At 37.0% G+C, this 21651-nt stretch overlaps 6 protein-coding genes across 6 annotated transcripts; 3 read left to right on the forward strand and 3 right to left on the reverse strand.

Moving 5' to 3' along the window:
• Positions 1-3: 3 nt before the first annotated feature.
• LOC106650562 (elongator complex protein 1) lies at positions 4-5109 on the reverse strand. Its single transcript, XM_014368648.2, has 10 exons — positions 4006-5109; positions 3452-3934; positions 3166-3380; positions 2676-3088; positions 1614-2599; positions 1244-1542; positions 982-1175; positions 521-910; positions 261-449; positions 4-195 (listed from the first exon to the last, which is right to left on the reverse strand). The coding sequence occupies exons 1-10, from the start codon at positions 4870-4872 to the stop codon at positions 98-100; spliced, it is 4134 nt and encodes a 1377-aa protein (XP_014224134.1). The 5' UTR covers positions 4873-5109; the 3' UTR covers positions 4-97.
• A 150-nt stretch (positions 5110-5259) lies between these two features.
• Positions 5260-16998, forward strand: LOC106650605 (germinal-center associated nuclear protein). The gene is made up of 12 exons (XM_014368727.2): positions 5260-5616; positions 5920-7989; positions 8074-8895; positions 8958-9454; positions 9533-9919; positions 13768-13984; positions 14060-14469; positions 14545-14703; positions 14782-15276; positions 15359-15646; positions 15715-16114; positions 16185-16998. The coding sequence occupies exons 2-12, from the start codon at positions 5938-5940 to the stop codon at positions 16467-16469; spliced, it is 6012 nt and encodes a 2003-aa protein (XP_014224213.1). The 5' UTR covers positions 5260-5616; positions 5920-5937; the 3' UTR covers positions 16470-16998.
• LOC106650606 lies at positions 9984-11479 on the reverse strand. Its single transcript, XM_014368728.1, has 2 exons — positions 10626-11479; positions 9984-10556 (listed from the first exon to the last, which is right to left on the reverse strand). Exons 1-2 carry the CDS (start codon positions 11413-11415, stop codon positions 10030-10032), a joined length of 1317 nt encoding a protein of 438 aa, XP_014224214.1. The 5' UTR covers positions 11416-11479; the 3' UTR covers positions 9984-10029.
• Positions 16999-17323: 325 nt separating the features above from the next.
• LOC106650448 (non-histone protein 10) lies at positions 17324-18406 on the forward strand. The gene is made up of 4 exons (XM_014368437.2): positions 17324-17543; positions 17616-17686; positions 17768-18107; positions 18200-18406. The coding sequence occupies exons 1-4, from the start codon at positions 17445-17447 to the stop codon at positions 18293-18295; spliced, it is 606 nt and encodes a 201-aa protein (XP_014223923.1). The 5' UTR covers positions 17324-17444; the 3' UTR covers positions 18296-18406.
• Positions 18407-18636: 230 nt separating this feature from the next.
• Positions 18637-20120, forward strand: LOC106650367 (proteasome subunit alpha type-6-like). Its single transcript, XM_014368321.2, has 5 exons — positions 18637-18759; positions 18955-19049; positions 19156-19237; positions 19375-19804; positions 19938-20120. Exons 1-5 carry the CDS (start codon positions 18684-18686, stop codon positions 19993-19995), a joined length of 741 nt encoding a protein of 246 aa, XP_014223807.1. The 5' UTR covers positions 18637-18683; the 3' UTR covers positions 19996-20120.
• LOC106650368 (probable small nuclear ribonucleoprotein Sm D2) lies at positions 20112-21099 on the reverse strand. Its single transcript, XM_014368322.2, has 3 exons — positions 20991-21099; positions 20587-20842; positions 20112-20474 (listed from the first exon to the last, which is right to left on the reverse strand). Coding segments are annotated over exons 1-3 (360 nt in total). The 5' UTR covers positions 20993-21099; the 3' UTR covers positions 20112-20372.
• Between the last annotated feature and the right edge of the window lie 552 nt (positions 21100-21651).

A 21651-nucleotide genomic window follows, 5' to 3' on the forward strand; every position in this document is an offset into this window, starting at 1 on the left:
GCACTAGATAACTAATAAATAGTAAAAAAATTATACAATTAATCTACTTGACATTTCACTATCGTCGCTCTTTGGACAAGAAGTAACAATAATCTATCTATTTGTCTGTAACGTGCTTATTGTCGTCTCCCTCTTCAAACATATCCATTCTCCATTTGATAGGCATTTCAACTGGTGCTGTTAGTAAATGGGGCTCTGAAAAAAGTAAAATTAATGAATACCATAGAAACAAAAATGATACCAAGAATAATGTAATGTACCTAATGTGAAAGTTGGCATGTTCGGATCGGCAGTTACTGGTTCGGGAATTTTCTCTGCATTTGGAGGCCATATTTCCTGTTTACTGCTATTAATGTCCTTCAGGAATGCTACCATTGCTTTGTATAAGTTGGCAGCTGACTCATCCCCGTCGATCAAAAGTAACATTTCTCCGAGTGATCGTATTTCAGCTGAAATCCCGTAAAAAAATCCGTCAACTTCGGCTATTAACTATCGAATAAATGTAAAACGTAAAACGTACCTCTCATTGCATAAGTTTGCGTAACTAATCCATGCAGTGCCCTTATCAAGGCCAGATCTTCATAAGCACTACCCTCCTTGACGCTTTGCATCTTTCTTTCGTGCTTTCTGCGATTTTTGCTCGATCTGTAGCTTCTGCCGCTGGATCTCGAACTTCTCGAGACCGTCGAGCCTGCTATGCTCGTTGTGTCACTCAACAGATCGCTCAAGCCGTTGTTTCCTTCCATTTCATCGCCGTCGTCAAAATTCAATCGAGCCGCGGCTCGGTTGGCTGCTTCCTCGCGTACGACAGCCAAGCGCGTCTTGTACTTCAAAAATTCCGCGTGATTCTTGGCCAATTGTTCCAATAAGAATTCGGTGTGTCTATATATGCCAGGTTTCACGTGGGTTTCTAAAGGATGAAATTTCCATTAGCAAAGAGTTTTTAATTTTTTTTATCGTAATTAAAGAATTGAAAAGTACCTATAAGATCCAGACGCTTCATGTGATGTGCATCCGACCAGGCAGCATCGAAAAATCTGCCGTCACAAAGTGCTACTACAGCGTCTTCTGGCCTGTTCAAGTGCTTCCGTAGTACTTCCGCGGCTTCTTGGTATCTCTTTTGCTCCTTCAACTCGTAAACCAATTCTTCGTAAAGGTATATCTGTTCCCGGAGACTATTAAAAAAAATTTTTATTAACAATCAGTTATTTTTTGCAATTGATATTGATAAAAATTAACTAACCCCATGTTGAGCTTATGGGCAGCTGTGACAATCGCTTCTTTGACGCATCCACCGCGCTTGAAGGCCTGCAAAGCTTCGCTGTAGAGACCAGCCTTTGTGAACATGATACCCGCCTCTTTTTCATTATTTTTAGATATGAGATATTCACCGTAAAGTCCAGCTATCTGTTTGTATGCCTCGGGTTGTTTGTTGAATAATCGCATAGCTTTGGCGAAAAGTTTATGTGTGTCGATGAATTTCAAGCACTCATCGAATTTTTCTGGCAATTTAGCTATGTGATCCAAGGCAGAGCTGTAACGCTGTGAAAAAAATTAATTTAGTAAATCGATAATTACAAATAAATTAACAACATGCATCTTCTTTCAATTACCTTAAGATATTTATCAATTGAAAATTTCATATAATGATCGTCCAGCTGAGCGAGATCGTTCAAAAATGGAACATACTCTTTCGGATCTTTTTGAGCTTTTTCAGCAATCAGAGTTACCAAGTCAAAGTCGTACATGCCTAGTGCTACGTCGTACAACGTATTAACATTGACCATGTACATTAAATATTTCATTGCCTCGTCGGCTGGTGTTATGTTGTCTTGGGTCGGCGTAACGACTAATTCTATAGGTTCGAACTCTTTTTCCAGTGGTATGCCTTCCTCTTCGTCAATCATGCCGTTTATGTCGACCTGTCGACCGAGTTCGTCGGTCAATTCTTTATCACTGAGTTGGGGGACTTCAGAGTCCATGACAACTCGGCCCTCCGTGTCAAATTTCGGAGACGGTGGATCCGATTTTAACTCGATTTTTAGTTCTTCAACTTTAGCCATGTCCATAATTTCTCTGACTTTGCGCAGAGCCGCCTCCAGGCCGGATCGCTTTTGGTTTTTCACCAAGCTAATTAATATTGGCTGCAGATAGGCGCTTGAATTTTTTTCCATGATTTCTCGCAATCTAGTGCAAACTTCTTCGACTTTGTTGACTCTCGAATCATTTGTTACAGAATTTTTACCCATGTAGCTACTTTTGTAAGCAGTCTTAGTGACATTCTCATCTCTTAATTCTGATAAAAACAGACTTAACCAGCTTGACTTCTTCACGTCACTGACAAATTTTTCGGCATTGTTCATGAAGGTATCAGGCGAATGATCGTAAAGTAAATTCAGATCAATGCGTTGCTTACGCATTAAGTCGAATGCTGATAAAAACTCTAAGTTGTCGATGTATGTACCGATTATGACGAGGGATAAAGCACGTGGCTGGATGCACTCCAAATTACCTCGGGGCATTTGAAGAATAACTTTGCAATCTTTTGGTAGCACCGTCACAAGTGTTGATCCCCGCTCGACACGACGAATACTCAATTCTACAAAAGAAATTATTTTTAGAGAATGTTTTTATAAATATCTACTTATGTTAAATTTTTTCATTATATTATATACCTTGAATTCTTTGAGCTTTACTATCTTCCATTGTCCATGGCTGAATAGTTAAATCTTTATTTTCTAACTGCATCAAACCATCTTCATCCAACCTGAATGCAATCAAAGTGTGTTGTAGAGTAGTGATCAAGAAAAATTCTGAATGTACATGGAAGCTGGTTACATTATTGGCAACCTGCTTACCACCGACGTAAAGCACATGTTTACGCGATAAATTTACAATTACTTCTCTTGAACCAAATTGTACAAATTCTAGTTTTACAGGTGGTTCATCTCCCAAATAGAGAGAAGATTTTTCTAATCCACTCACTACACTGTATGTGTATAATTTATTGTCACAAACTATGTAGGCATCACCTGTGGCACTTGATGTGAGAATATGCTGGATTTGACCTGGCATTTCTTTAATGATCCTGAAATTGAAGATTTAAACTGACGCTGTACATACTATAGATATAATTGATACTACAATGAACTTTCATTTACTTACGTGAGATCTATCAAGATTTTATCCAAATTTTCAATATTGCTTAATTCGATTTTGCACAAAGAGCTCTTTAAGCCTGTAGCTAATGAGCACAAAACTAATTTGGGTGTATACCAAAGCAAATGATTTATTAAATTCAATGAATATTTTTCAGGTTCTTCTAACGGCAAATTAATGATATAACTTGAATTTGTTTTATAAACCAGTTTTCCTTCATCCTAAGCAGAAAAGATTTATTTAATAATAAACAATATTAATCTTAATTTAATAGTATTTAGTTTATACATACTTTTGCTGATTCAAATTTATATAATTTATTGTTACTCAAGAGAACTAAGAATTCATTAGTATTCAGTTCACATCCAGGAGGTGCGAATGATAAGGCATTAACAGGACCCGCAAACTCCAATATTTGTTGAGCCATTGGAGGTGGTACAATACCATCTTTAAAACAAGTCATATGTACATTTGATCCATTAATTACACTAACTACTGCACCATCATCAGCAGTCAATCCACGACTATGATCAATTTTCCAACGGAAAGTGTAAGTAGAAGTGCTCTTAGCTGATAAAACTAATAAGTCTTTGCCATGTTGTTGACCCCAAGTAGCAAATAAAATTGGATTATCAGGAGGATAAAAAATTGTTTGCTTCAAGTACCAGTGGTAATTTTTTTCAGCCCACAAATGTATACTAGTGAGATTACTATTAACATCTTTATGTAAAATGGCTAATATATCAGAATCTCTTGACCAAATAAGATCCATTATCTATAAAAGGTAAAAGATTTAATTAAAAGTTATTCATAAAACTGTTTAGTATTTGAATGATTTTTACTCACCAAGATCTTTTGACCACCAAAAGGTAATACAAATTCTCTGTGCATAAGACCATTTTTTTCAAATAAAGCAACTGTATGTTTATTAGGAAGCTTTCGAGTACCAGCAATCAAGTTTCCAGATGGTTTCCAGGATAAACAAGCTTCTAAACCTTGAACTAACTCACTAGTGTAATATAAAGTTCCTTCCCTACTAAATACTCTAAACCTTCTAGCCTGTGATTCTAAATCAATGTAACTTACAGCAAACATTGTACCATCACCTTTCCAAGTAATTCTTGGCATGCAGTCATCAAGTTCGGTTCTGCCTTGAACAGATGATACATTTCTAGCTGCTTTGCCTTCAGAACCATGAAACTGTGTTCCTTTACTACCCCAACCAACAGTAATAAATTGTTTTTCACCGAATTCTTCTGTTTTCAAGCTTACTTTATTTAATTGTTTATAATCTGCATTCAATGTTATAACTTCATACTCTCTTGTCACTAGTACAACAATTTCATGATCTGGACTCATATTAATGCTGAACAGACCCTTTTTGTAATCATCGATTTCTGCATATCTCATCTCATTGGATGATATTTTCTTGACTTCAATGACAAATCCAGCATCAAAGGCAACATAAAGCTCATCTTGGATGCTACTGTAAGTAATCCCCACAGGTACAGCCAGATTATTTCTCAATGATAATCTATCATCCAGAAGAATTCTATTGTCAACTCCACTGATGGCAATGATACGTTTTTCTTCTGGCTGCATGAGATAATAGACATCATTATCATCGTCGTAACAGCACTTAAACTCTTGACTCAAAGCTTCCGTGTCCGTAAACAGACATGTTTTTTGCGTGTTCACAGTTAGATTCCTCATGATTACTATTATTAATCACTTTAATAAATGTTTGTATCAAAATAACTGTTCACAAAACTATTATAACCAAAGGTCACAAAACGTAAATTACACCATACGTTTTACTGTGAGTTTACCGCGTAATACTTAACTACGTAATTATTTTGTGGAAAATCTTCACTAATTCATTTCTATCTTAGAAAAAACAATTAAAATCAGCAGACACAAATCTTGCGTTATAGCACAGTGTCTCAGACTGAACTGTGTAAACGTATTTCCTACCCGGCAGCCCTTGCACGTGCACTTGATATTGTGTTTGGCACCGCACGGCGTCGGCGCTGCACTTCACACATGCGTGTAGACAGCAGTAGTAAAAGCCGCGCGGAGTCTGGATTTTCTTCAATCTTTGACACATTTTTCTCGATCAATCACTTCTGTCGCTGTAAAAATCATTTGCTAGCATAAACTTTTGGAAAAGTTGTTCAATAAACGTATGGACCAATGCAATTTAGATAAATTTGTTACAGTTGATGATTATTCGTAAAATTACAGTACCGGCAGATTTATCTGCATGTTTGATATGTAAAGCATACCTGAGGGTATGTCACGTGACTCATGCAGGTCAAATTCGTTGAGATCAAGTCCTTCAGTCAAGCGCGCGTCTGCAGAATTTGTTTTTACTGTCGCACCAAGTTTAGGCGGAAGAGGTTATAAGCAACGATAATGTAAATATCACTTGGTGTTTTTGAAGAAATTTTAGTTCAAGTGAGTAAAAACATTTTTTGGCGGATGCAACTTCTGCTTATAAATACTTAGTCTGAGAAATGCGCAATTTTATTACTATTGAAATATTGAAAAAGAGATATTTGTAACTATGTGTTTCAAATTACATCTTGTTTTCAAACGATTTTATTGTTGTTAAACATGAAACTCAAAATAAGTATCTCTCAGTAATTATAAATGTGGAGGTTTTAAATGATATAACATAATAAAAAAAAATAGGTATATTATATTTTTTTAATTAAATTTAAATTTTTAAAATAAACAATTCTTTTTTGTACATTGCAGATTTTTTTAAAATTTAAGATGGATGGAAATATGCAAATAGATCCTGACCCAGAAGATGACAAACGTGTTAGCCAATTTATCTTCTCCACGCCAACTAGCCCTGAAAAAATATCGAATACAGGATCATTTTCCAATAATGTTTTTACGGGATCATCAAAATCCACTGAATCTTCTGGGTTTACATTTGCGAAACCTGATACAGTGGAAACATCGGTTTTTAATTTTTCTAAGCCCACTGTTTTTAGTAATTCAGACAATAATGACACTTCCATGTTTAGTAAACCTTCAAATGAAGTCTCTCCATTTGCAAAACAAGCTGTAAATGAAAATTCATCTTTTACGAATCCATTCACAAATACAGCTACGTCTTATGCAAGAACTGTTGCAAGTGAATCATCTTTTGGGAAATCTTTTGGAAGTAATGCTTCTCCTTTTGCTAAATCAATTACAAGTGAGACTTCCGATGTTACAAAACCAGCTACTAGTGAACCTTCTTTTGGGAAGTCATCTGCAGAATATAACACACCATTTGCAAAACCATCCATGAATGAAGATTCGCCATTTGCAAAACCATCTATAAAAGAAGCTTCACCATTTGTAAAACCATCTATGAATGAAACTTCACCTTTTGCAAAACCATCTACAAATGAAACTTCACCATTTGCAAAATCGACAATGAATGAAGCTACACCTTTCGCAAAACCAAACATGAATGAAGCCTCATTTTTTGCGAAACCATCAATGAATAAAAATTCACCATTTGTAAAACCAACCATGAATGAAGCTTCACTTTTTGCAGAACCAAACATGAATGAAGCCTCACCTTTTGCGAAACCATCAATGAATGAAAATTCACCTTTTGCAAAACCAAACACGAATGAAGATTCACCTTTTGCAAAATCATCAATGACTGAAAATTCACCATTTGTAAAACCAACCATGAATGAAGCTTCACCTTTTGCAAAACCATCTATAAATGAAGATTCACCTTTTGCAAAACCATCTATTAGTGAATCTTTGCCTTTTTCTAAATCATCTCCAAGTACCAAGCCAATTTTTGGAAAATCAACTGCAGATGAAACTTCTGTCTTTAGAAAATCTTCAACAAGTGAAATTTCTCCATTTCTTAAACCCAGTTCAAATGAAGCACCTTATTTTACAAAATCCTTTGGCAATGAAGATTCTGCAATAAAAGAAACTGGAAAAACCCCAATTCATGCTCGTTTATCCAAAAGAAGTGTATATCCAGATGAGCCAATTGTGATAACAGATGATGATACAAGTAGTTCAGAGACTACATCAGAAAAAAGTCTTAAAAGATCAAGTTTAAGATCTAGAAGAACATCTCGTTCAGATCTTAATGCTTCTGATATCAAAAGAACTTCAGCTTTTACACAGTTACAGAAAAATTCTAGAAAAACAAGTGACATTAAACTCGATCTTGCTAATTCAATTACCTGTTCAGATGTTCCAGAGTCTCTTCTTGTAAAGACTGTAGCAAAAGAGTATTTTGAACAATTTGGAAATATTTTGAAACTAACAATTCGTCCACGAAGAAAAATAATTGTTGTTTACTTTTCTTCCAAAGTGACTGCGACCAAAGCATTTGTAAAATCAGGGAATTTTCTAAACCATGAATTCAAAGTTGAATGGACTAAACCAGATTCATTATCTTCTAAACCTAAAAAAGTAGAATCTTTAAAAAAGAGGATTACTAGCTTCTTAAATATTGATGATGATGTAAAAGAAGAATTAGAAGCCTTGAAAGGGTTGGAATATAACATGCCTGAACCATCTTCACATATAAAAACATCAATAGCCAAAGCCAGAGTAAAAAAAGCTATGGTGGTTGCCAATAGAGAAGTTCCTAAGCGATCAGGGTTAATTTCAAAATCATCATTGCTCAAACCTTCCAGACCATTACTTAAAGAAAAATCTATTCCAAAGCCTTTGCCAAAAGCACAAGCTCCAGTTGAAGAATCAAAACTAAAGTTTGTTACATCATTATCTATAGATGAGCTAAAAAAACAAATTCGTCAACCTGCACTGAGTTCCGAAGATAAATACAAGGTAAAGAAATAAAAAAAAATTGAATTTTATTACTAGATAGATAGTTTCTATTTCTAATTATTTTACTTCATTATTTAATTTTAGGTGCTTGATGCTCGTGATAAATTAATGCGTCTGAAACAAAATAAACAAACCAGCCTGGCCACAGCTAAAATAACTCAAGGCACCTGCCCTGATATGTGCCCTGAAAAAGAGCGTTACATGCGAGAATTTCAACGTCAACTAGCTACTTATGAACAAATGGAACCGGGTTCTTCTGATTACAAAATTAACCATCTGACAGCTGTAAAGCAATATTCTCGTTCGTCGGCTGATCAAGAAGAGCCTATGGCACACGACCTTCGCCCTTTGAAATCTTTGAAGATGACTATGAGCTATTTACTGCATGAGATTTCAGACCTCTGTGATAGTGACGATGTGAGTCTGACTGAATGGTATCATTACTTATGGGACAGAATGAGAAGTATTCGTAAAGATATAACTCAACAAGAATTGTGTTGTGTCGACACAGTTGAACTAGTGGAACAATGTGCTCGATTTCATATACTTTCCTCCGAGAGGCTGTGCGCGGAAGAAACATCAGTCTTCGATCCAAAAATCAATAGCGAAAATCTGACAAAATGTTTGCAGACACTGAAATATATGTACTATGACTTAAGAGAGGCAGGCATAACTTGTAAAAATGAACCAGAATTCCGAGCTTATGTTATATTGTTAAATTTAAACAATGGTTCTTTCATTTCGGATTTGAGCACGCTTCCTCCGAACATTCAAAAATCTGATGAGGTGAAATTTGCGCTAAACGTCTATTCTGCATTAGCGATGGATAATTATTCAAGATTTTTCAAGCTAGTGAGGCAAACAACTTATCTCAATGGATGTATTTTAATGCGTTACTTTAACCAGGTAAATAAAAAAAAAACAATCAGTAACGCTCAAAGTATATTGGCGATTTTTATTTCTCTTAGGTGCGCGTGAAAGCTTTGAACATCATGGTGAAAGCTTACTGTCGTACATCAGCCATCACAGAATATCCATTATACGAATTAATCGATATTTTGGGATTCGAAGACGAAGACGAAGTTAATCACTTTTGTAATCAAACGGGGTTGAAATGTGATCGAGAAAATCTGTACATAAAACTTAAAAAAGACAATTTTCATCATCCGGACGGTCAGATCGAACAAGGACGAGCTTACAATTTGATATTGTCTAAGAGACAAGCCATCAATCAAGCCGTTGGTCAATGTATAGCAGGTGGTGAATGGCCAGAAAAAATTCACATCAATCACGAACCTCATAGTAGTTTTGATGATAATGGCTACTTGTTGAGGGATGCTTATAATGCTCAAGATCAGGGTAAGACTGATGCATATGATATGCTGGACGAGGATGGTGACGTCGAGTTCTCGGAGGTCAAAGAAACAAAAAAAGTCGAGGAAAAGAAGACACCGATTGTTAATCAGTAAGTAATGTACTTGAACCCAAGTGTTGAGTTACTAACCAAATTGAGTTTAAGTAAAAATTAAACATTGTTTTTCAGAACGAATTCGGACTTTGCATTCAAAGCGCAGCCAATGCAACCTTCCACTTTTACCACTGCTTCTACAGCAAGTAAACCCATTTTTGGTCAATCTCAATTTTCAACTCCGCCCAGCACCGCATCGTTCAGATCGCCCGAAAACAAATCATTCACGGCATTTTCTACCCCGACACCATCCGCATTCTCGCAATCTACCCAAGCATCAACTTCAATGTTTAATTCAACGCTACCGCCTCAACCACAATCAGCCATTATGACTCAATTTAGTAACGCCAATTCACCCTTCAACATGGCCGTCAGCAAGGGCATATTTTCCGGCTATCCCGCATCTCAGACAAATATATTCGCTGTGCAATCCGCTTCATCGAAAATTACTACAAACGTCAGGTGAGAATTAATTTGAGACGTATTTTTATTCTATTTTCGTTGCATATTTTTTAACGCAGATGAGTGGTGTGAGTTAAAAATGTTTTATTAGAAAATACAGAATCGTTATATCAAGTGACAAGATCTTTACTGAAACAAGTCGCTATGTGTTTCAAGTAAGGAAATTGATTAATGTGACTAAAAATATCAGCATCGTAACAAATTTGCGATAAACAGTAAGATTGATCGGTATTTTGATAGAAATGTAATTCCATCTTGGTTGGCCTTGGCACACTGCACTCCATCCTATCGAACCGAGTCAATTTGGTCCTGTCTCCAGCTGGACTAATTATATCCAAATGATGTTCGTGTTTCATAGAGGAGTCGCAGGTATCGCTGAGGCACTCGGTCGTTAGCAAGATAAACCCCTCGTCAAGGGGCAGATTGTACATAGTCATTTCGTGCAATGTGTACGAGTAATCGAGCTGTACTTGAAATTTCAATATTCCTGTTCGATCGAATTGACTGCAATATATTCGATTGTTCAACTGATAGCAGATACCGATGAGTTTGTGCACCAGAGAGTATGCAAATTGGTGTAGACTCGAAGAAATGTTGGTTCCACTGCGACGATAGTTGATCAGTTGCATTTTCGAACCTGCCGAGATCATTTCTCTTATCATTGCTATCAATTAAGACAACGAAGTAGAAGTTTTAATGAACTCACCGTCATCTCGCAGTATAGACACAATTTTAATGGTATCGTTGGCCTCGAGCAAGCCGCCCCTCGCGTCGAAACTCTGCTCCTTGAACTGCTTGATTAACAAGTGATCGAAATCGTACGAGCGCGGCTTTATCGGTACCACGCTGAGTTGTTGCGCTCGTCTCATGAAGCTCATGTCATCATCGTTGATGGCGAACCAAGCCGCGGGCCCAGCCAGTAATTTTCCCTGCAGATCGATTCTCACTCTGCACAATTTACGATCGCACATCATCCAATTTTCGAAGATCACCTCGTAGCTGTCGTCGTAAATGACGAAACGCACCTCGCGCAGAATGCTCACTACCTGCACGTCGAATTGCTTCAAACTCATGACACAGTCCCGGTAATCGAGGTTGGCCAAGCGCATGTGATAGCCGAACGATTCTTCGGGCTCTTGCCACGCAATGATGATCCTGTACTCGTCGAAAGCCACCACGCGAATCTCTTCGAGGATTTCGTGCTTAGCATTCTTGGTCCTCAGCTCGATCTGGCACTCGTAGGTCTCATTGGTGAGAGATCTGTCCAAGCCAAAACGACAGAATTTCGTCGATTTCGGGCTGTCCGGTGTTTCACAGAGAGCGTAAAAAATACTGTCATCGTAAAAAGACTCTTCACCAAAGTAAGACTTGTAACCGGGAAAATAGTTACCAACTTCGCTCGATTGAAAACCTACGATCGAAGACGATGTTTTAGCAATTATTGATAGCAAAATAAGGATTAACGATCCAAGCTGGTATCTATCAAGATTCTTCATTGTAACAAAACTACTTTAAAAGCGTAAAATTTGAATTACACCATTATTGTTAAACAAGATTGGACTAGTTGTGTTTGAAAATTACTGCATGCGATCGCACATAAAACTATTTCAGACCTCATGTTGAGCGTAATTTTGTCACGTCATTCTGTGACAATTATAAAGTATTAGATTACGTAAAAGGTTCATCCTGACGGTAGCTCATCTATTGGCGAATGCATGGACAAGGCCCTGGAGATCTATTTGTATAAATTCGAATTTTCGAGAAAAGTGACGATCGCTGTCGATGAAAAAATAATCGTTGATTGTGCTTCGTTGTTTTGTGCCATCGATTTTTGTTATTTTCCGGCAGACAAAAATAGTCAGTAGCAAAAAATGACCAGTCATTCCATTGTTTGGCTCTCATTACTTTCAACGAGTTGCGGTGGGAAATAAAACGACAACTCATGCTTTTTATATAATAAAAAAAACTAAATTTAATTGAACAAAAAAATTTACAAAAGTACAAAATTATTAGGAACTATTATAAACTAATGCAGTTCTATTAATTACACTCGTCACACTCGATCGGTTCAGCCGAATATGTTCTTCGGCCAAAACGTCGCGCTACCAGCGTCGTCTTTCTGATCCTGCAAAGTCAACTCCTTGGCGAAGCACTTGGTCTCGTGCCGCAGCTTGCCCAACGCCACGCAGACCTGCGTGAAGCAAAAGTCGCCGCTGGCTAGAGGGAAAAATTTGTAGCCGTAATGCACCGCCTTGGTGAAGTCGCAGTTGGCGACGGCCAAGTCGTAGACCTTGTGCTTCTGGCCCTGCCTGTCGATCCTCGTGAGCAGCTGGCGACGTTCGCCCGCCTGCCAGTCGCATTTCGTGCTGAACCAACTGGACTTTTTCACGCACTCGGTTCTGAGCAGCACGAAGCCCAACTCGCCGGGCAAATTGTGCATGGCAATCTCGTTCATGCCGTCGGGGTTGTCGATCGTGGCTCTGGCCCGCAGTATGCCTCGAACGTCGAATTGCGCGCAGTGTATCTTGGCGTCGAAGGAGAAGCAAACGCCGATCAATCCGTAGGTCGTGGAGTAGGTGTACTTGAAGAATCGGTTTAGAGGCGCCACGTGCTTGTGCTGCACGACTATCGATCTCGATCCTAAAATAAATCATTTATCCAATCACTCTCGTACCAATTTCAATTCGAATATATACGTGTATATTTCGAATACATCGAAATAGCGGACTTACCGTCACTTTTGATGAGCGAAGCTTGCTCCATCCAGATACTCTCGGCCGTGTGCGTGGGAAAACTATGAATCATGAGATAATCTTTCAGAGGAAAGGTATTCAGCCCAATGAGTTGCCAATGCTCGTGGGGCGTGTTCAAGAACAATCTCCAACTGAGCCAATCCTCGGCGGATCTGATGATGCTGAGATCCTTTGCGCCGATCGTCATTCTGCACAACTTCTTGTCCGAGCACTCGGGCAGCCCGGGGAAGATGACGTCGTAGGTGTCGTCCCCGTGGACGACAAACTTGGTCGCCGCCAAGAAATCGATCCATTTGCCGTCCTCGTGCAACTCGATGTCGACCGTATCGATCTTGCAGTCCGGAAACTCGAGGCTGGCCATCCGGAGAAAATAGACGCCGAATTGTGGGTCGCTCTCCTGCCAGGCGACGAGAGCCAGACTTTCGCTGATAGCCACCACCCTCAGACCCGGATCGACCAGGTTCGAGGCGTTGTCGCGCGTCGGAAAGATCACCGCGCAGGCTCTTTGGGCGTTCGCGCTGTCCAAGTGCACCGTACAGACCTTCTTCATTTTCCGGATGTCCGGGCCCTCGCAGTAAGCGTAAGCCACGTTGTTGTTGCCGTAGGACTCGTCCTCGTCGAAGAACAATATCGTCGAGCTCAAATCCGTGGCCATTGGCAGGGTTGGCACGGCTTGGACGGCCGCCAGGCCCAGGACGATCAGAGCCAACGCGTTCATTTTACAAAACATGTTGGCGAAATGAGAATTTTCTTGGCTTTTAAGCCTGGGACACCTTTACCTGCCGACCGCTGCAACGAGACTGATGCGAACGCGGGTTTTAACGCATTAGAAGATTAACTTGGAATAACAGTCAAGGCTTCTGCTCGTTTATCACTTTCTCACGCCTGATGATAATTTTATCTCACGATAACTCCGTCTTTGGCTGCTCCTTTGAATATTTTTTATCAGGAGTGCTTTAAAAAATTCTGAACTGAACGAATTGAAGCATCTTACTCTTATCTATCTAAACACACGTGTACCTAAATAAATAGTCTTTGGTTGTGATAATGAACTTAATCTTTCTAAATTTCATCTCTTTTCATCTTTGATTTCAGTAATGCAACTAACGAGAGGCAAGACAATAAGCGTCGTCATGAAGATAAATTGAATCAAAATGATTTGGAGGAAAAACGACGAATGATGGATAGAGACGAGGAAGAAAGAAAAAGGCGCGAAATCGAAGCCGCGAAAAAAGCCGAGTTAGAAAAACAACTCAGACTCGAACTTTTGAATAAACGAGCTGTCGCTGATTGCGAGAGAATGCAAAATGAGGTAAACAATTATTTATTTAATTTTAAATAAATCAAAATTAAAAAAAAAATATAACGTGGTTTTTGGTAAATTCAGGTGCTTAATGACATGTGCTCGGAAATCGTCCAAGCAGAAATGGAGCGAATCGCCCTTATGGATGCGTTGAGCTCAAAAATATTCAACGATCTCGTTCAAGAGATATGCGAATCTTTGCTCGACGAGCAGCTCTTCATTCAGGACATGCTGATCGAGGTGGAACGTCGTACGAGAGATCGACTGTGCCGCAAGTATTTGCGCTGCTGGAGGCAGTGCATCGACAAGAGGAGATTGCACAGGAGGGAAGCCCTCGACAATACGCCGGTTTGGCTGCAGAACGAGAGTCTCGAGGAAACTGCCAAAAAAATGTACTGCCCCGAGATGAAAATTGCTGTTAAGTATGCAAAAGACAACAGGAGGCGGAGTAATCCGGAGGACAACAATGTCACTGATAGTGGCAGAACTCCAAAGTGATTATTAAAACTCTTTTTTTATATCAATTGATTGAGTTGAGTTTAAATTAATGATTGAAATTTTTTGACTAGGCAAACGCCAATCGAATTCATTGTATGCGTGGGTCTCAAAGAAAATGCGAAAAATCTTGCCGAAGAGGTACATTCCAATGATTACTGGAAAATGGTCGTATCGTGGCCTGTACTGGAAAACAAACTAATTGTCTGGAGGCATAAAAAACTCATAAGCCAGTGAGTACATCAATTTTTTTTTAATTTGTTCAATTTAAAATTAAATTCTCAATTTTTACGCTCATTGCTCTGTTGCAGATACTTGAGTCCTAGCGATCCAACACAAGAGCCAATCGTGATTCAACACAAATTCGCTGGAAACGAAAGTTTGACTATGTGCATTCGTCAGTTTGAGGGACTATCGTTCGAGCACAGCCTAACAGGCACCGATGCTCTGTTGCTAGTCTGCTGCGCAGACGAGGACAGTCGATCGGTAGCTCGTCGACTCACCAAAGCTGTGGTATCGCGCGAAAAATTGCCTCCAGTGCCACTGGTTGTATTGGTATTCGGTGACGATCAACTCGAATGCAATAGTCTCGACGTGGATAGCCTTGTTGAACCCTTATTAGAATCTGGTCACATCGGCGAGTATACCGTATTGAAAGAACGTTCCAGCAGTGAAGAAGTTGTCATTCGAGTTTTGCAGAGTGCCACTCTCTGGTTAGCTATCAATCGAGCTTCACCAGTGCCATTGCAGATGGACTTCCTTCACAGAATGCTCGAGGATTGCATAAGTGATGATCTGTGGCTCAAGTAAGTTTAAAGTACAATTATTTGTTTGTAAAATTTTGAATCATGATAATGATTTCTTTTTCTTTTTTGTTTGAATTGACAGAATTCATAATCACTTGGGAGCCAATGAAAAGTTTATTAATCCGTTGAACGATCCAAACTTTGTGATAGATCTGCATAACGAAGCCATCAATCATTTAGTAGATATTATGCTTGATCCAGAGTCACTTGCATACACAGACTTTGCTCCTGAATTAAAAATCTACCTAGGTCAAAATCATTCACGAGCATATCCATGTGGTTATGAATATTTTGACATTCTTTGGAAACAACCAGAATACAGAGCCGAGCTTGAACGTCTGCTTTCTAGTTTTACTTTTCCTCGATGGAAGTAAGTATCAATTGTTGTTATTTAAGATAAAAAGGTTCTAATTACTAATTCATTACATATATTTTTAGTTTCCCTTGGCCAATCCAAGATCCTCTTAAATTGCACAATGCCATATTAGCCTACAGTCGTCAAATACTCTCGCATGAAAGCTTAACCATAGCTCGGGACGTTATAAGCAATTTGTATCTAATATCTTCATTTGAAGACGCTGATTCGGAAAATGATGAAGAGAATAAGAACGTGTGTCGACTCGACTGTTTTAGTGAAATATTAGTTCATATAGTGGAACGAAAGATTGCAGATTTGCCTTCAAATGTTCGAGTTGTTTACAACAAGCATCACATACAGAATTTCCGTAAATTGCCCTGGTGGTATAAATCGAATGTACTACTGAATTATCTCGAAAATCAAGAGGATGAGGGTGCTTACGAAATTACTGAAGAAACAGATCACGTTACAACAAGTCAGGTAAAATTCGTAAACAGTTTTTGTAATCAACCATTTTTGTGCCGATTTTAATTGTCTGTTTTCATTTCAGATTGAGCAAAAAAAATCAGTCTCTTCTGTTGCATCAGAAGCAGATGACGACGAATTCCACTACGACTTTGAACTAATAAACGAGTTGGAACAGAGTATTCACGAAGTTCAAGTGGAACGACCAATTCAAATAATGGAAGATGAAGTAAAAGAGCAGAACGCAGATTTCGACGATATGACCGAAAATTTCGAACGTTTATTAGAGGAGCAGCGTAAACGAAACGACGAATTTGAAGCCAAGCTTAAGAAAATAATAGAAGATGACGTTATCGGTGGTACCAGCTGATCTTTGGCATTATGTGTGCTTTGGTTCAGCAGCAATATTCAGTTTTTATATTTTTCTCGTGATGTGACTTTTGCTAGAAAGTTTAATTAAAAATGTATTGAACAATTAAGCTTAATTATAGATCGAATCCAAGCTCAGGCTTGTAGATTAGGTCAATCTACGAGAGTGAAATTTTATGGACAATTACTTTTAGGTTTAATGATGCAGCCATTTTTATAATTTGCCTTTTTTAATCGTGGTTTTGTAAATACCAAGATTTACCAATACAAAAATGTGCAGAAAAGCAAGACCTCAAGAAACAACAAAATTATGCCACCATGCACAGAGTCAAGTAGTAGCTGTGCTACTAGTAATTTATGGTTAACAAAGCCTGGCATGAGGTAATGCAAAAGAAGTATTCCTTATCCAAGGAATAAGATTAATAGGAGAATCATCTTGTGAAACTATAATTTTATCATAACCAAAATAACTTTGGTATTAATTATGTGTGATTATTTGTAAATAAATATAAATCGTAAATGCAAATGAAAGATCAATAAAATTTTGTTAATAAAATAAACAAATTCTTTTTTACTGTAGATAAATATATTCACTCTACAATCTTTCATTTTTAAGTTCAGATTTTGATGAAAAGTAATGTAAAAATTTATATCGAAATTAATCGTGCATATTTAAATGAATTGAAAATGGAAAACAAGCTATTGAAATTTCATTTTTATAAAAACAAGTTAACATGCGATATGAACAATTGGTAAGTCAGTAACATTTGAAAAAAGCAAATTTAGTTCGGTCATCGTTTATGAGAAATTTCGCGCGTGTACACTAACATAACGCATTGTTTCCAGTTAGCGCGCCGCCAACTGCCAAGTGCCAGTGTGTTTTCATCTCAGATTTGCGTCTGCTAGTTTTTCTCATGTCTAATTGTTAACTAATGATTATCAGCTCGTTAACGCATAGCTATAAGCCAAATTTAAAATGTCAGACGATTCAGAGTACGATGGTGAACCTGAAGAAATCGACGTATATAAACGAAAATACGAATTACTTGCCGAAAGATGTGAAGTCATACAACAGGTTTGTGCGAGGTTTATTATACATTGTTGAAGTTTTTTTATAGAAAAATAATTGGTTCTGATTTATAAATAGGAAAATGAGCGAATAGTATACAGGATACATCAATGCAGAAAATTAATTAAGAGGGTAAAAAAGGAAAAAGAGTAAGTCCTTTTTGAGGTTATGTTTTTGTTTACATTTTTTATATTTGATTCATTATGATAAGTTTTTCAATTTTTTCGTAGATACCTGATCAAACGACTTGATCAACATGGAGATAATTGGAGAGAAGTACCAATGGGTACAATAGAAGAAAATAATACGTTTCCAAAAGTTGTAAAAAGCACAAAAGCTACCCCTATCAATAATGTCAAAGAAGAAAAAGTAAAAAAACCAACTAAAAGAAAAACACCTAAAGCTGATCCAAATGCACCAAAAAGGCCAGCTAATCCGTTTTTCCAATTCTGTCAAGAACAAAGGCCCAGAGTCATGGAACGATTAGCCGGAGAACCTGAACCAAGTAAACAAGAGTTGACAAGACAGTTGGCTTCGACTTGGAAGTCGCTAAGTTTTGAGGACAAAAGAGTGAGTCAACCATGAAAAATTAAATTTTTCTGGGTGTCATCGTTATAAATAGTTTGTAGCAACTATTAATTCAATTTTAAAATTTTTTGCAGATTTATTATGAAATGTATGAGAGGTCGAAAGAAAAATATATAGCAGAAATGCAAATTTACCAAAAGAAAACAGAAGATGCTAATTTGAATGTGTAGTAAATGTAATATAATAAATCTTGTAAATATTTTGTACAAAGTAGTTAATTAAATTTTAAAAAGAAACTTTTAAGTTATTTGTACTTAAGTTAATGACGTGTAAAGTTGAATATGAAAAAATTTTTTGTAATAAATTGACTTTGTTTAATTGAAAAAAAATTATGTTCATTTTTTCTCGAATCTTGCATCTCTCATCTTATGTTTCCAAAATCCTGTGAAAATTTCTGCGTAATTGTCATCGCTTACCCCGCACGAATTTGCTTATTCTTGAAATGCTATGGAAGCGCTGCTAGCGGTGTATCCCGCATTTACTGATCAAAACTTTGTAGTCTGCGCTGACCGTCGAAAGTGGCATTTGTCGCGTCTCGCGAAAAGCAAATCAGCAAACATGGCGCGAGGAAGCAGTGCTGGTTTTGATCGACACATTACTATTTTCTCACCTGAAGGCCGTCTCTACCAAGTAGGTGAGTATTTGCAACAAATTATTGTTCTAAGATTTATTAGCATTTTTTTGGTTCGTAAATCTTCCTCGGTGATTGATTTGTCTCGTTAAAAATAAACCTACAAGTCGAGACTCTCACAGTGCGATGATCTGCACTTTTTGAAATTTTGCCGACTGTGTTTACTGTTATGACATGAATTGTTATTGTCAATTGCAGAGTATGCTTTCAAGGCCATCAATCAGGGTGGGCTCACCTCGGTGGCTGTCAAGGGAGTTGACACCGCCGTTTTTGCGACACAGAAAAAAGTTCCGGTAAGATATATTTAAATATAACCTAACAATTTTCCAGAAACAAATCATTTCGCTCAAGTGTATATTATTAATTGATGCGTGATATTTTTTTACTTTTCATTTGTAGGATAAGCTTTTGGACCCATCCACTGTTACTCATTCCTTCAGGATAACTGATCACATTGGTTGTGTTATGACTGGGATGATTGGTAAATTGGAAATTATTACTTACAGATAAACACTGATTAAAATTGTCGTTAAACTTTTTCTATCAATTGTTTTAAAATTGATTTGCTTAAAATGTTTTTATATCTATTATATATCAATTATTTAATCATTTTTACAGCTGACAGCAAATCTCAGGTACAAAGGGCCCGTTACGAAGCTGCTCATTACAAATACAAATATGGATATGAAATTCCTGTGGATGTTCTTTGCAAAAGGGTAGCGGATATTAGTCAGGTCTACACTCAAAATGCTGAAATGAGACCTTTAGGCTGCTCCATGATACTTATTGCCTATGATAGCGAAAAGGGGCCTTGCATTTACAAAGCTGATCCAGCTGGTTACTTCTGTGGTTACAGAGCTGTTTCTGCCGGAGCTAAGCATACTGAAGCTAATTCTTACCTTGAGAAGAAGTTGAAGAAAAAGCAGAATTATGATTATGATGAAACAATCCAACTAGCCATTACTTGTTTATCAACAGTTCTTTCTGTCGACTTCAAACCTACTGAATTAGAGATTGGAGTTGTTACAAAAGATGATCCTAAGTTCAGGTATACATATTTTTTATTCCAGACAGAACAAGAAAAAGATTTAGATTTTGAACTGGTTCATTTTTAATTATAATTATTTTATCCCCCTTTTAATTGTTGGACTAATTTGTAATATTTTATTCAATTTTTTTAGAAACCTGACAGAGCAAGAAATTGATAGACATCTTACAACAATTGCTGAAAGAGACTAAGGGAGTCAGCAAAGATCAATGTGAATGTTGCTGTTCCAGTTTCGTACTTTCTTTAATAAATTATAAATTATTAATTATAATATTATTTTGTGTTGGAATATAAATAAAATACAACATTTTTTGAAGTTTAAGCATTCCATTTTTTAAAAATATCTTTACACGTATTGGTAATTTTTTCTAAATTCACAGACAGTGCTATGAACACTCTTAAATGAATTCCAATGAATTTGTACAATTCATATTTTTCATTTAATACATGATTTCATGATAAAGAATAAATAAAAGATGTAACTTAAAGATTCAGGAATTTATTTTAAAAAAATTCTTATACCTATTTTGTATATTTATAATTAATGTTAAAAATAGCATTTAGAGCATTACTTTGCTGTATTGGCCAATGGGTTTCTTACAACCAATATAACTGAATCTCCTCGTAAAAACATTTTTGAGATAAATCTGTCTTTATTCACTGGCTTTGCCTGAAAAATACAAGAAAATAATTAGATTTATATTTTTATCTTTGCTGTCCAAAAAGTTAATGCACATTATTAACATAAACATATTTTTGCAAATTATTAAGAGGGAACCAACCTTCTTTTTGCCTTTGCCAGTTCTAGGTAACTCTGTCCACATTTCCTTAACATTTTCCAAAACCATGTTGCAATGCCTATCAAAAGCCTTCACACGTCCCAACAATTTTTTGTTGTTTCTGCAATTAATAAGCACCTGCGTATTATTTCTCACAGATTGCGTGAGGACCGAAAGTGGCCCAGTGTTGAATTCTTCCTCCTCGCGTTTTGCCAGCTCTTCTGGTGTCATCTCAGACTTTGGTTTTGTTATCGCGGCCCTGTAAACAAATACAAAATTGTAATGTTTTCATTGCTTTTGAGACGATAATAGAAAAAAATATATGCATCAGATAAGTAAAATATATCATCTGTCATAATTTATTAGTTATTAAACAATCACCATGATATTTATTGTTAAAAACTTACATTTTGAAGGCAGGTGCAGATAAATACACTCAAATTTTATTGCGAGGTTAGATCAATTGTCCCGGCTGCAGTGACGGCGGTTCACGCTTCAATCCGCACTTTGTAGCCAACCGCTTGAAACTAAATTTACGAATCACTGTGTTGGACATTCTGATTTTCAAAAGTAAAAAAGATTCAGAGCCGTTATAAAAACCTCAGTTCTTTAGTTCTGAAATATTTAGGCAGAATTGAAGTAAAATCAATTAGGATATTTATCTACGTCGTTAATCAAGTAAAGATACGAATCTGAAAATGAGTTGCGTTTCCATAACCGTAAATTTCGAAAAATTTTGGAGGGTAAAACAATGTCAGTTACAAGAAAGTACTTATCTAGAACAAAAGTTGAAAGTTGCATCAAACGTATCCAAGGTATTAAAATTAATTTTATTTGTGTTTGATGCTCGATACTTAAAAGTTTACATAAAAGGATACGTTAATTTGAGAATGGCCGCGGTTAAGAATCCGTTGAATTTTCTCGAGACTGTGTATAAAAGTACGTTACTTCGCCAACATCTAAAGCTTCGAAATACCAGACAAAGTCGAAGCTACACCTACAGAGTGAAAATCGCCACGATGAATTTCGATTTATACACGCATAAAAAAGTTGTTTTATCCTTTTTAT

The sequence above is a fragment of the Trichogramma pretiosum genome, unplaced genomic scaffold (assembly GCF_000599845.2).
Source record: "Trichogramma pretiosum strain Unisexual culture from Peru unplaced genomic scaffold, Tpre_2.0 scaffold3, whole genome shotgun sequence".
In the NCBI taxonomy this organism is placed as follows: Eukaryota; Metazoa; Arthropoda; class Insecta; order Hymenoptera; family Trichogrammatidae; genus Trichogramma; species Trichogramma pretiosum.